This window comes from Phyllobates terribilis, unplaced genomic scaffold, assembly GCF_046119375.1.
Source record: "Phyllobates terribilis strain yellow unplaced genomic scaffold, ASM4611937v1 Scaffold_1__5_contigs__length_1240528914, whole genome shotgun sequence".
NCBI lineage: Eukaryota > Metazoa > Chordata > Amphibia > Anura > Dendrobatidae > Phyllobates > Phyllobates terribilis.
In genome coordinates this window covers 103,697,482-103,713,363 of record NW_027362761.1, presented here as the reverse complement: position 1 = coordinate 103,713,363, position 15,882 = coordinate 103,697,482, and the positions used below count along the sequence as shown (strand labels likewise).

Genomic DNA, 15,882 nt, shown 5'->3' with positions numbered 1-15,882 from the left:
CCAATTTCTTTTTGGAAGAAGGTCCTGTGGACTGATTAAACCAAGATTGAGTTGTTTGGTCATACAAAAAGGCGTTATGCATGGCGGCAAAAAAACACAGCATTCCAAGAAAAACACTTGCTACCCACAGTAAAATTTGGTGGATGTTCCATCATGCTTTAGGGCTGTGTGGCCAATGTCGGCACCGGGAATCTTGTTAAAGTTGAGGGACGCATGGATTCCACTCAGTATCAGCAGATTCTTGACAATAATGTTCAAGAATCAGTGATAAAGTTGAAGTTACGCAGGGGATGGATCTTTCAGTAAGACAATGATCCAAAACACCGCTCCAAATCTACTCAGGCATTCATGCAGAGGAACAATTACAATGTTCTGGAATGGCCATCCCAGTCCCCAGACCTGAATATCATTGAACATCTGTGGGATCATTTGAAGAGGGCTGTCCATGCTCGGCGACCATCAAACTTAACTGAACTGGAATTGTTTTGTAAAGAGGAATGGTCAAAAATACCTTCATCCAGGATCCAGGAAATCCTTAAAAGCTACAGGAAGTGACTAGAGGCTGTTATTTTTGCAAAAGGAGGATCTACTAAATATTAATGTCACTTTTCTGGTGAGGTGCCCATACTTATGCACCTGTCAAATTTTGCTTGAATGCAGATTGCACATTTTCTGTTAGTACAATAAACCTCATTTCAAGGCAGAAACATTACTGTGTCCAACAGTTATTACATATATCAAACTGAAATAGCTGTTGCAAAAACACCAATTTTTATAAAACATTAAGCTTAAGATTAATAGGGTGCCCAAACTTTTTCATATAACTGTAGATATGAGATAGATATATAGATAGATAAATACATAGATAGAAATAAAGTAGGAACATTGATAAATTGACAGATATGTGATAAACAGATATGAGATTGATAGATAGATAGATAGATAGATAGATAGATGAAGGATGATTGAAAACATATATCTTGCTGAGGGAAGAAGAGAGCGCGGTGGGAATAGCAGCGTAGTATGTGTGCACATGCCATAGACTTCGAGAAAGAGAACATGGCAAGAGAATATGCCATGAACTTCCATAGCCTTCCATAGCCCCCACCTTGGATGTGCCTCTATTCATCGTTCCTACAGTTCCTATCCATTATCCTCACAGTCACTATCCTTATTCCCTATTATACACTTGCTTTGGCAAAACTGATATGTTTTGCCAAACAAAATTATTTGGTCCTGCCTGTTATTTATTGGTCCTGCCAATAAAGCTTCTCTGAATTAGATAGACAGATAGATAGATAGATAGAATGAGACAAGTAACTAATACAGAACAGGAGAATTGACCTTTGTCTTCTTTCAAACACATTTGCTGCAACTCTCACAGCTCTGCTGTATAGCAACAATATTACAACCCTGTCTGCCTGTGAGGTAGAAGCTGAAGCTGAGAGGAACCTGCAGATGTGTCAGGTATAATCACACACAGCTCTGCAGTGAGATCAGGAGAGCAGAGAGCGGCCATTACACATCACACTGGTAACACTGGAAACCATCACACTTCACACTGATAACACTGGAAACCATTACACATCACACTGGTAACACTGGAAACCATTACACATCACACTGGTAACACTGGAAACCATTACACATCACACTGGTAACACTGGAAACCATATACATGTGAGGAATGTCTGTTTCTTAGGCATTCCTCACATGTATTAAAGCTGTCAAACAGTGGCAAATCATGCACACAGCGCGACTCAAACATAACATCCGAGCACGCTGAGGATACTCGGCGAGCACCTGAGGATGCTCGCCGAAAGGGTTAACAGAACATACTCACTTATCACTAATAGATAGATGGATGGATAGATAGATATGAGATAGATAGATAGATAGATGATAAATAATAGATAGATGATGATAGATAATAGATAGATGATAGATAGATAGATATATGATAGATGATAGATAGATAGATAGATAATATATAGATGATAGATAGATAATAGATAAATAGATAGATAGATGATAGATAATAGATAGATAATAGATAGATATTAGATAGATAGATATGAGATAGAGAGATAGATATGAGATAGATAGATAGATATGGGATAGATAGATAGATAGATAGATATGAGATAGATAGATAGATAGATAGATAGATATGAGATAGATAGATAGATAGATATGGGATAGATAGATATGAGATAGATAGATATGAGATAGATGGATATAGATAGATATGGGATACATAATGAGATATATGGCTAGATAGATAGATAGATAGATAGATGATAGATAGATGATAAATAGATAGATGATAGATAGATAATAGATAAATAGATAGATAGATAGATGATAGATAATAGATAGATAGATAGATGATAGATAAATAGATAGATAATAGATAAATAGATAGATAATAGATAGATAGATGATAGATAATAGATAGATAGATAGATAGATAGATAATAGATAGATAGATATGGGATAGATAGATAGATAGATAGATAGATGATAGATAATAGATAGATAGATAGATAGATAATAGATAAATAGATAGATGATAGATAGATAGATAGATAGATAATAGATAAATAGATAGATGATGGATAATAGATAGATAGATAGATAGATAATAGATAGATAGATAGATGATAGATAATAGATAGATAGATAGATGATAGATAATAGATAGATAGATAGATGATAGATAGATATATAGATAGATAATAGATAGATAGATAGATAGATAGATCTCTAACGTTGCAGGATTTTGTGTCAGTAGTTCAGACCTCAGCGTTCTGCAGCAATTTGTTGCCTTTTCCTTTGTACATATCGGGGGACATCTGATATCTTGGCTAAAGCTTCTATCAAGTGAGATTCCAATAAGCTATCCTGGTTACACAACAGAAAGACCCAAGGGAAATTACAAATATCTTCAACGTCTTTGGTCACACTGAACATAGCGAGGGTTAACGCCAATTCACATCTTGTATGTTTTCACTGGGACTTTGTTAAGGCACCCAATGTAAATTTCAGTGACAGCAGTTCTTGCTGATTCAACCTTTTCTCTGTCACCTTTGACGGATGGTTCCCGATGCAATCAGCCACACCACCTCAGCAAGTCTTGATTTTCAGGAGCTGCTGACTGAATTGGCAAAACTAAAACTTAATTATGATTAAAACCGAAAATGTCACAACAGTCCATTCCAACGAGGGTAATATTAACTAAAATAGTGCGTACGCCTCATTATCCATTAGTCGCCCTTACCCCAGGAAGCCCCACCCGGCGTCCTCTCCTGGTTTATTTATTTGTTGATAAATTTAAGTAGTCCGACAGCTGACACAGATGGATAATCTGAGTGTATAGGGCGAGGAGTTATAAATTAACACATTATTCGCTCCTAATGTGAAATACTTGAAGATGCATTTTCTCGGTCCCTTGACATCCACCCCAGTGAGGACTCGCATTGTACTTTTTTTCTTTCGAGTGGCATTGATTTGTTAAAGCGCTGAATTAGCATGTCAGGCCAGCTGCCTGTTCCAGGGCTGTGTTATAGAGAACTGTCTTTTTTTCCCTCACTAGTTTTACTTCCTGCTGCCTTGGCCACACACGCAGCGCCACATCTTGCTTAGCCTAGCTTTTTACCATGATACATTATTTGTCTATTACCTCTTTCATGTAGTACAGGTAATAAGAAGATTGAGAATGACATCATTTGCATATTTTTGTGATATTTAAAGATTTCAGGGAATGTCCTGGGCAGATGTTATGTCAACGCAGAACAAAACCAATGATTTTTTATATTTAAATACATAATATATATATATTGTATATGTAACATACATACAAATAAAAACTCTATATGACATCCAGTTTTAAATTATATTCATTAAAGTATTATTCCCAAAATAGGAAAATTGTCCCCTATCCAAAGGTGGAGGATAACATAACTTGCTGATTGCTGGAGGTCCAACAACTAGGACCCCCAGCAATCACAAGAACTCTACAGTGCTCACTTCTGAATGGAGAGGAGCTGCGTATGCTCGACCACAGCTTCATGCTTCGTATAAAGGACTGCTAGAAATAGGGCTTTCTCCAAAATTCCTATAGACAATGAGCAGAGCATGTGCACATCTGCTCCATTCAAGAATGGGGGCTGCAGAGCCCTGTTTTTAACATCCAGTGCTCTGACCACCAGCAGTCAGCAAGTTATGTGCCAATGTACAGGGATAACTTGATATTTTTTCAGAATAAACTGTGACCAAATCAAAATTGGCCAATTTTTGTTTTTATGTTATTTGTGCTGGTCCGCTGTGTATCCTGTGTTTTTATTTTATTTTATTTTAAAGATATGAGACTTTTTATTTAGTGTTCATTTTTATGGCGCACCAGGTAATAATGCAGAGCAGCCTAAGGATAAGCACCTGAGGATTCCAAGAACTACGCTCCCTTAGTAAAGACTATAAAAATCATCACTAAGTGAACAGGCCCATATCTCTGGAACCTCATGAGAGATTTAAAAAACAACAACTACAAAAAAAACTCAGGTGAGTAGTGAAAATAAAATAAGAGCAAAAACTGGTCACTTCTGACCTGGTGATGTGACAGATCCTTTTTAAAGAAGGGTTGCACAACCTTTTTTGGCTTTGGTCTGAAGTCCACATTGTCAAATGTATCCATCCCCATAGGCCACAATAAAACTTGTACTCTGAGACATTTATTAAATATTGAAAAAATATGTCATAAATATGTATTAGGTGCTAGTTCACTTTTTAGGACTCCCACCTACTAGAAGGTTTGAGGTACCTTTCTCTCCTGTTCACGATCCAGAAAAGAAGAGATAATGCATCCAGACCGCTTTTGTTCTATCATTTTTATATTATTAAGCACCCCTCCATTGTTATTAATGTGGGCTGCTGAAACTTTTCATAAGTTTTCTTCTCTCATAAACTACAATGAATATAGCAGCACCCTTGCATGGCTACTTAATCATGCTACTCTTCTTCTCCTTGACTTATAAAATACATGTAAGTAGACATCAGACACTGCTGCAACCACCTTCTTCAAATTTCACCAAATATTTTCTATGGGGTTCAAGTCAAATGACTGTGACAGACACTCCAGAATCTTGCAGGACTTCTTTTGAAATTAAGTTTTGGTGGATTTTGGGATCATTGTCCTGTTATGAGGTTTAATGATGCCCAAGGTTCAGCTTCTTCACAGAAAGTTTTCTCCTAGGATTTACTGGTACTTGATTGAATCCATCTTGTTCTCCAAACACTGCAGGTTTCTAGTGCTAGAGGAAGCAAAACAGCCCTAGATCACCACTGAACCACCATCATGCTTCATGCAGGCAGGTTGTTATTTTCAGTGTATTCTTCATTATTCCTCCATCAGACATATTACTGATTTATAGACCCCATTTTTTTTGTTTTCATTCATTGCTCCACAGAACAGAACCCCAATACCTTAGTGGTTTATTTATTTGGTTTGAGAATTAGTGCCGACTTTTTTTGTGATTTGGGGTCAGTAGATATTTACATTTTGAAGTTAGAGCATGGAGAATGTCAGTACCATTATTGACTTATTGTACAAACTGAAAACTCAGAGCCTGCTGCAATCAAATCTTATTGCATGTCTTTTGCAGTCCCGGGAGTGTTTTATCAACTTGCTTCCTCAGGAATCTGGTGACAGCTTCCTCTTATTTTCACATCCAGGTAGTGTAGCCAGTGTTTCTATAACTTTAAACTTGCAGACTTAGCCTCCAACTGTATATTTAGTAATACTGAAACCTTTTTTATCGTGTATACTTTTTTCTTGTTTATGCAAGCAATGATATCTTCTCATAAAGAGTAACTAAACTTTTATTTTTTTAAGTATTTTTTTCAACATGGAAAGTTATGAAACTTGCAAATCACTTTATTAGGGTTTATGTCTTCATTTTTTTAAAAAAATACATGTAAATGACTTTTAATTTCCTTAGACTCCAGTAAGATAACTAATGTCTGTAATTTGTACCAATAGACAGACCCTCCCTGCCCCATATTTTAATGGAAGCATTGGCTTTGCCCCCAGAAGAACCCTATATGTCTCACTGGGGGAAAGGGGACAAAATAAGAACATGATGCTTGTGGACATACATTAAAGGGGTTGTCCACTACTTTATATGATCCCCCAATGTATTTCCCCAGGGCCCATAAGTGTTTCTCTAAATACCTTGTGGTGCCTTTTCTGCCTGTGAGCGGCGCTATCACTGGCCGCTCACAGGCATCACATGACCCCCGGCTGCAGCCGGCTCTGACATCCGCTACAGTCACGTCAAGTTCCGGCTGCAGCAGGGGGAATCACTTCTGCGTTCCACGGTGGCTGCTGGGTTGTGGGTGGGGTTACCAAGCACGTCACACCCGACATCCACCGCGTGCTCTCCCTCTCCTCATTCACTGGGAAAGTGCGCAGTGGATGCTGAGTGTGACGTGCTGGGTAACCCCACCCACAGCCCAGAGTCCACCGTGGGGAGCACGTCACTGATGTCACGCCTCACTTGACGTGACATCAGTGACGGGTCACATGATGCCTCTGAGCAGCCACCGATAGCGCCGCTCAGAGGCAGAAAAGGTACAGCAAGGTATTTACAAAAACACTTCTGGGCCCTGGGGGGATACATTGGGGGGTTCATATAAAGTAGTGGACAACTTCTTTAATTGTGATTTGCTGTTTCCATGCTGGACAAAATTATTAAAAAATAAATGAAAGTTTAGTAACTATTTTATAGTTACTTTTTGTAAGGCCGATAGACACTAGATATATTGTTTACCAAATCGTTATTGAATGTGTATTCAGACTTACAGATCCTTAGGTTGGATTTTCCTGACCAGTTTTATTGTTTTTCTCAAGATAATTGGTTCTAGAGGTGTTTGTCAGCTGCTCTACCTACCCTCAATGAGAGCATTATCGGGCTTGTTCTGCTGAGCATATTAATGAAGAGGTCAGGCATTTTTATTGACAACTACTGTAGAAGATCTTTCAGCCAACACATATTATGTCTGCTCACATATTATGTCTGGTCACATATTAGGTCTGGTCACATGCTCCATCAACAACAGCCAGCAGGAGAACTGTGCAGTCTGTAAGGAAGGAGGAGAACCTCTAATACTTAATGGGTGCAAAAAAGAATGTCCTCAACACAACTGTTAAAATAGAGATAACATGGACAACCCCTTTAAGTGAGATAATCTAATGTGACAAGCAGGGATCTAACTACAGTGGGTGCATGCATTCTGGTTGCACCCATACCTGGAAGTTTGAGAGGCCCAAAAGATGCGAGAAGACCATTACTTGTAGACCCATGATAATTGAAGGTCTTTTTTGGAGATTTTGAATTTGGACCCACGAGCATCAAGTTACGCTACTGGTGACAAGTTATTAAGATAATGCTACCTACATTCAGGCATCCTAGTTTTTTGGATGATGCTGGGTCCCTACTGCTTGACCATGACTTTGTAGACACAGATACAGATTTTTTATTAAAAACTATAGTCGGGAGACTTTTTTAAGTAAGTGATTTGGATTTGATGCAGAACACTCACTTTTGATGACTAAATGCATTTGGATCACTAAGTCATGTGTAATAATTGTACCAAATGTGACAGTCTGATGTGTGGGCGACCGCTTCACCTGAAATCATTCCGTGTTACTATAATAAAATGAAGTGAGTTTGTCTTTACCTGGATTTTTCTGGAGCCGGACTATGTGACTATTAGGAAATTCGATGAAAAGTTCTTGTTTCTGACTATGTAGTTGATTTGCAATGAATCTAGATTGGCATTTGGGAGCATGCGGTGTACTATAGGGCGTTGTGCAGTGTAATAGCATTACATATTGCTGTGGAAGTCCATTATAAACCTGGCACCACCTCTTGACAATACATAAAACCTCATTTAAGCCATTAAATGGGTTGTAATATTGATGACCTTCCCGAAGGATCAGTGGAAGTCCAACCCAAGGCACACTCATCAATCAGCAATTATTAGCTCCTATTCATTTATATAGGAGCTGATCTGTAGTACTCACATAAGTCATCATTATTACATGCTCGGGCATTATTAACAATAATTCTAACTATTTTACCTTCTTCTTTGCATAAAAGCTGATGACCAATATGGCCGCCTTTATATTTTCACAAATGTTATTACCCGATTTTCCTATTGCCTTTATACAGTAATACGTGAAAGGAGTTTGTATGTTCTCCCCGTGTTTGTGTGGGTTTCCTCCGGGTTCTCCGGTTTCCTCCCACACTCCACAGACATACTGATAGAGAATGTAGATTGTGAGCCCCAATGGGGACAGTGTTAATAATGTCTGTAAAGCGCTGTGGAATTAATGGCGCTACATTATGGAGTAAAATAATTAAATAAAAAAGGGGGGCATGAGGAAAACACTGTAGCCTTGCAGAGTTGGGGCCCTGGACTCAAATCCCACCAAGAACAACATCTGCAAGGAGTTTGTATGTTCTCCCCGTGTTTCTGTGGGTTTCCTCCGGGATCTCCGGTTTCCTCCCACACTCCAAAGACATACTGATAGGGAATCTACATTATGAGCCCAATGGGGACAGTGATGATATTGTCTGTAAAGTGCTGTGGAATATGATGGCGCTATATAAATAAAATGAATAAATTGATAAATTACTGCTTCACTCAACAGGTTCTGGATTCTAAGAACAAATTGTGCGTCATCCAGTTTTCTTAGCTACTGAAATGAGGAAAAGTAGCTTGATGACCTATATCTACATGCGCTTTATTTCTTTTATGGGAAATGCTCTTTAATCATTTCTTAAACTGCTAACAGAGGTTGTACATAAGGAACAGCCCTAAACCCTTTCCCATTAACCCTTTGATATGATTATTCACCCAAAGCAAATAACTTTTACTCCAGAAAAGCGAGCGATTGGAGCTAAGAAAAGAGGTGTTGTGTGCCAGGACGGTGTTTGTTCAGCTACTAAAGCATCTGTAAGGAAGGTCTTATGCGGGGTTAAGATTCCCCATCAGCTGAGTAGAAAATGACTGATTCTTCTTTCTCTTCTGAGCCTGCCCTGAGGACTGCAAGCCATGAAGTGACACAGGCAGTCACAAGCCTGTCACAATGCTAGCACAGGTCAGAGGTTGAGCCAGGGAGCACGAATGTTTCTGGGGAAAGGTTGGAATAGATTGTTTTTCCCGTAAAGCCATGTTTTCCATGCGCTCCAGCTCAGCATGGCAGGGACACTATGTAGCACTGGGGAGATGATGTATGAAGCAAACATTCCTTTCAGGTTAAACTGGGGATATGCTCAAGTGCTATGAGTCCAAGTCACATGAAGCTTTTCTTGCCACTAGTAGATCATGGCTATAAGGGAGGAGGAGGTGAGGAGTGTGTATCAGGGGCTCTATATGCACATGATGGAGGAGGGGTGAGCACATTGAGGGAAGGGAGGGTTTAGGGCAGCCAGGAGGGAGGGAGACATGACTGAGACACTCAGGAACTATGAGAGGAACACTTCCCTTGGAAAAAATGACCATCCAACGTGAGTCTGATCCGCTGTGACAGTCACTTACAAGCATTTTTTTCTTTTACGTTTTTTTTTCGTTCCCTTAAACTTTGACTGTTTTCTCGCAAGCCCAGACAATTAACAGCTGAAGAAAATATGACAGGACACACGCAAAAGAGGTTGGGAGACACAGGGAAAGGAATGCGCCAGAGCGGAGAAAGCTGACTTTTCCTCCTTGTTTAAACTGCCAGAGATTTTTTTTTTCGGTGTCCCTCTCCCTCCTCTTTAATATATTTATTATTTTTTATTTTTTTTTGCACTGTGCACGAAGGCCAGAAGTGAAATCTGTTAACTGTTCCGCACTGACTGAGAGGCCAGAGCAGCTCATGGTACTGTATGTTACCACTAATACTCCCTTCATACCTTCTTGCATATTCTATTAATTTTACGGGAGGGGGAGGGCTGTGGCATGGAGGGGGAAGGCACTGACTGCTCGCTTTACAATTTCCTTAACCATCTTTCTACTTCATTGGCATCACTGATCTTGTTGTGGCGTGAAGGGTTAACCTCTCCGTTTCCAGATGTTCTCCTGACAGCTTTGAAGAATTCTTTTTTTTTTTGTTTTTTTATGAGTGCAGGCTAATGAAAATGGTGTGGTACCCTGGGCAGAGCCTTGGCACAGAAGGTGTTAAATCTTCTAAAAGCAGATGTTGTGTAGCTGAATTAAAACCTAGTAAATCTGATGTGCGCTAACTCCCCGGGACCGGTGTGTTAGTGGGACCTCAATTTAACCCTTTCCTGCAGCTCTCTAGATAAAATCCTCTATTACCCGTATAGTTAGTAACTTTTACGGTCACAGATGGGCAGGGTATTGCGAAAAAAATATATATATATGATCCGTGCTATGAAAGTGACTACATTGTCGTTGTTTTAGGGTTTCCAGAGCAAAAATCTTCACTTTTTTGGATCTATAAAAAATTCTAAAATTGAAAATTGTATTCCTTCCATCCGCTAATAGTAATGTTTTATGGAAAGGCTTAAATAGTACTTCCTCAATAAAGAGTGGATAAGAGAACAGCTCCCCAATAATAAAGCAACAAAGCATTGGGAACCTTTAGGGCCTGTGCACACCTTGCAGATTGGTTGCATTTTTTTTCTGCATAGATTTGATACAAAACCTGAAGGCTTTCCTAGTACTAGCAGAGTGAATGAGGCTCCTGAAGTCTCTTTCACACATTGCTTATTTTTTCCTTGCAGATGTAAATCTGCAGAATGTCAATTCCTTCAGCATTTTTGCTGCAGATTTCACCCATACTAAGGAGTGGGGAAAAATCTGCACCAAAAACCCAGGTAAAAAACGAATCAAAAATGGTGTAAGAAGGCTCGTATTTCCTGCCAAGAGATGCAAAAATGATGCTGAAATTTCTGCACCAAATACTTGATGTGTGCACATAGCCTTACTCTTCCCTGTAACCACCCCGGTGGCTCATCAATAGAGGCACTGTAGGCTGCTGACGGATTCACAGGGCAATGGCTGGGAATTGGTGACATTTCTGCAGCCTTGCCAGCTTAGTATCAGAGGAATACAGCTGGAAAAGGGAGCAGAATATGTTGTGTAAGAGCATATATAAGAATACATTAAGCAATCTGTGCAATTCCCTCATTTTGTATGTAGTTTTATCACAGGTGAGGCTACCCTTCTAGTAATATATATGACTATTAGTCTTACCTCACATATTTCTATGGCCATTTATATATATGTTCTTGTGACAAAAGAAAGAAAAGGGAAGACGATGGGTTACAGATATGTGCTGCACATGGGGAAAGAGGCGGCTGACATGCTGGCTGGATGGAAGGCACAGCATCTTGTATGGGACTACCTGTTGCAAGCCTTCATATAACTTTTACAGAAAGGCAAGGATAGGACTGAATCTCAACGGCCATGGAAATACAATAAATACATTTTTCTATTTAAACTTCCTTCTATTCTCTCCTTCTTTCTACCTCATTATCTTTTTTATCCTTCCTTCCCTCTTTCTTTCTTTCTCCCTCCTTTTCTGTTTTTATTTTTCTTCCTAATTTTCTTCCTTCTTTCGTTCCTTCCTTACGTTCTTTCTTTTTTCTTCTTTTTTCTTTCTCTCTGTTTTCTTTCACTCATTCTTTCTTTCACTCTTTCCCTCTTTCTTTCTTATTACTTTCTTTAATTCATTCTTCCTCAGTATCTTTTATTCCCTCTGTCTTTTGCCCTTCCTTCTTTCTTTTGTCTTTTTTCTTTCTTTCTCTCTGCTTCTTTTACTCTTTTTCATTCTTTCTTTCTTCCTCCTTTTCTTTTTCTTTTCCTCCCTTCCTTCTTTCCTTCCTCTCTTATTTCCTTTTTCCTCCTCCCTTGCTCTTTCTTTCTTTCTTTCTTTCTTTCTCTCTTTCTTTCTCTCTTTCTCTCTCTCTCTTTCTTTCCTTCCTCTCTCCTTTGTGCTCTCATCTGGGGACACTCATATTACAAAAGTACAGTTTGCGGTTACTGTGCCTTGTACTCTCATTGTCCTAACAAGGTATTGACAATACTAGCTCTATACGTGGTTATTTGGATAAACAGGACAACAATGCTACTATATACAGTATAGATTTTACCACGCTATAATTAACAAGCAGAGAGTAATATAGGCAACAGTATCATCTTTTATTACATGGAAAAGAGACACCTTTTATATTTACTACAACCACAGACTCAAAACAAACAAAACTTTAAACAATGACAGCCAACCCATCTAATCTAAAACAGAACATGTAACATAATATATGGATTATGTTTGAAGAATTCTAATGATGACTTAAAATAATAGCAAAATGAGTTCATTTGCATTAGGAAATATTTTTCAACAGAAGATATTCAGAAAAATCAAAATATAGAAGTCAGTGACTCCGTAACCATATGAAAACTGCATAAATAACAATCCCCTAAGGTATGTGTCTGAATTGCTCTGTCTATGTAACACCTGAATATGCATTCTTGGCATTGTAATGCTCTTCCTCCTTAAAGCGAGCCTGTCACCAGTTTTCATAGTACCAACTACATAGATTTTTAATAGATTTCTTAGACCTGATGAAGCCAGTGTGCTTACTATGAAAATCTTTGCCAGAATGTCTGTGTAATCTTTTTTCAAAGTTTTCTTGAGTGAAATAAAATGTTGAATCGCATCAGGTATAAGGGTATAAGCACATGTTTAGTATTTGCTGCAGATTTTTCTGCTGCAAAAAAAACATTGTTGTCAGGAAAAATGCTGCGTAAGCAACGTGCATTTTTTGCCGCCGTTTTTTTATGCCTTTTTACTTGCTTTTTTAAATGGTTGAAAAACGGTGCAAAGACGCTACAGAAATTGCCATGCTGCGGATGTGAAAAATGCTTGAAGGTTTAGGGAAATTTTTTTAGAAGAAACAGATCTCTTAAAATGAGTATATATTTGCTACTTGCAGTTTGTGAAATCCTTAATATATATGATTTTGGGCATTTTTATGATAGGAGAAGCTTGCGTGCGACATGGTAAGGTTCTCAATATCTTTCTCTCTGCCCACCATAGAGGGGCTGGCAGCGGCTCTTCATAGAATTAAGTAGAACGCTGTCAGTGAAATGATGACTAATTTATTTATAACTATAAAAAGAAGATGGTTTTGTCGGATGAATATAACAGTCTGATTAGTGCCCTGTTTATGATGGTTTGCTTTTCCCCACAGTTATATTGACAGGGTTTATGGAAGTTGTAAACTGAATGAGCTATCAGCTCAAGCTGCAAAATGGTGATTTATGGCTAGTTCTAGCAGCGTACAATCCGGAGACATTCATTAGCATCATCACTGATTTTCAAAGAACAAACCAGGTTTTATCTTTTTAACTGGTGGATTGGGCAAAGAAGGGGGATATAATTGAGCTAATATAATTTAACATCCCAAGATATCTTGTATATCAGGCATGTCTAGTGATAGAGCAATTAACCCATATACTATACTGGCTGCTCTGTGGTTTTTAATATTAACTAATGTGTGAAAAGTTCATTTTTGGGATATTTTCTACAGTCCTCATAAGAAGTGATATATGAACATAATTTTTTGTTACTTAAAGCCCTGCACCACTAAAAATCCAATGTATGCTTGATCAGCTATTTTTCACCTCTCATAGAAATGAATGGAGAAAGCCACATTTGTGCACCATATCTTTATAATGGTCCAAACAAGATGGCGCTCTTACCCCGGGATGAGTACAGGTCCTCATACTCATATCCTGGATAAACCTGTGGAATGGGAATTACTTAGCAAAAAAAATATAATGGCTCATCCTTTGCATAGGCCATCAGTAGGGATCTGACCTGCGACTGAGCTGGAGTGCCCTATATTCGGACAAGACACTGTGCCTGGATAAACAGGAGCTGTGGTCTTTTAGTCCTGATGATTGGCACTTTGGGATTGAAATCCCAAAAATCACACATTGATTAGTCACCGGTGATTTTCCAATGGCAGCCCTTTAGGCTAGGGTCACACCAGTGTATTTTCTCTCATCTGAGAGATTTGGGTTGATTATGCTAATCACACTCTGATCAGAGTTTGATTAGAGTGTGATCATAGCGGGACCTGGTTCTCTCGAATGAGGAGAAGGTGGAAAAAAAAAATCTCCATCTTCTCCATTGTGTCAGTTCGTGAAAATCGGACTGCACTCAGATGTCATCTGAGTGCCGTCCGATGTTTTCCACAAACTCATTGACTTGCATGACTGAGTGCAAGCTGAATAGCGGATCCTTGGATCGGCTCGGACATATGCACGACCCCATAGCATTACATATGTCCAAGTGTGATCCTATGTTTTGTCGGACCGCCATCAGACCAAAAATCCAGTCATGTGCATCAGCCCTTACCCTGATCTACTATGATCTCCTGCGTCCCACTTTGTCAATAAATGATCCCAGAACTAGGCAGGTGTTCTGCAGAATGCTGATTGTATTGTGGTGGGCTTGTAAGAGATGATACCGTGGAATCCTAGAAATAATTTAAATGTGCTTTTACCTTGTCAAATGATGCGCCAGCTTTAAGGATGCTGCTAGGTTCAATAATAAGACAGTAACGTCGCTTGTTTCTGCTGAATTTACACAAAACAAGGAGTAAATAGCATTTTCTCACACTGCTTTGATTCCTCGGAGATTTATAGCTGTGCTCTGAACCTTAGAGTCTCTTAAGGGGACACTTTAAAGGCACAATTTCTTCATATTTTGCAGTTTTGAAGATTCCCTTTCTTTTTACTTTTATCACACTAATATTATCCCAGTGATAAAGCTTTTATTATCGATAGATTGTGTGTACAAATCCCAGACGTCAGCAGCAGAACAGAATCCTGCTTCAGAGTGACATATTGTGCTGAAGCTACAAAGAGGACAGTTGTGTGGACTGGGCATCTGCACCATTGCAGGGCTATATACACCTATCAGGCAATAAAGCTGAAAGGGGTCTTACACAGTATGAAAAAATACCTAAAAGCAGAAATGGGATGAAGTAGCACTTTCTAATGTGCAAGGCATCCTGAACTGATTTGTGGCCGAGTGATGCAAGGGAGTGGTACAGATGTAGGAGGACCCATGACTCTTGTAGAGCGTATGTGCTCCCTCCTGACAGCCGCTGCAGCCTACCTGCCGTGGGCAAATTAAAAGTACATTACAACAAAGGAAAAAAAAATACTTGAAATTGTCTTCCAATCTTTTAATTTTCTGTCCAGCATTTTTTTTTAGTTATCTTGGCTTAAAGCAGGGGTGGGGAACCTCAGTGAGTCATTTATGGCCCTCGATGACCTTTTATCTGGCCCCTGGGTAAATTGCCCGCAGTGCTTGGGCGAGCAGCTGGGTTTTGACAGCCGCCGACCCATTACTTTCTTCTTGCTCAGTGAGCACGCACACGTAGTGTTCACTACTGAACGCTGAGGCGCATACAATGAAATATTACGTCCTGACACCAGCGCCAGGACGTACTTTATGGGTGGAGTTAGAAAGTGATTTGTACGGCCCCCGAAGGATGGTATAAATATCCAAATGGGCCTATCAGTAGAAAGGTTCCCCACCCCTGATTTATTGGTTGTTCAGGAAAAATGAAATGTTCAAAAACTGAAAGCAATTGTTGTAAAAAATAATCTTTTTAATTTTCCTCTATAAGGCCTCATTCACATGTCAAGTTTTTTGCGTACGAGTGCTATGTGTGTTTTTCACAGCAGTCGTAGCTTTAATAGTGAATGGGCGGTTTACATGTTTATGATTTTTCATGGACTGAGCTTTCATTCCACATAAAATTGCAGAGACATGTCCGATTTTGATCCGAG

The 15,882-nt window shown here is 39.1% G+C and overlaps 1 protein-coding gene across 9 annotated transcripts in view; it reads left to right on the top strand.

Moving 5' to 3' along the window:
* Nucleotides 1–15,882, top strand: part of BNC2 (basonuclin zinc finger protein 2) — an 858,290-nt gene that overhangs the window by 509,034 nt on the left and 333,374 nt on the right. Inside the window, exon 1 of one of the 9 annotated variants that reach the window (XM_073665418.1) lies at nucleotides 9,488–9,925. The exons of the other annotated variants lie outside the window; for them this stretch is intronic. Coding sequence (XP_073521519.1) covers nucleotides 9,923–9,925 — 3 coding nt within the window. The 5' untranslated portion in view covers nucleotides 9,488–9,922. Of the gene's footprint in view, nucleotides 1–9,487; nucleotides 9,926–15,882 lie in introns of those variants that run through there. 9 annotated transcript variants of the gene reach the window in all.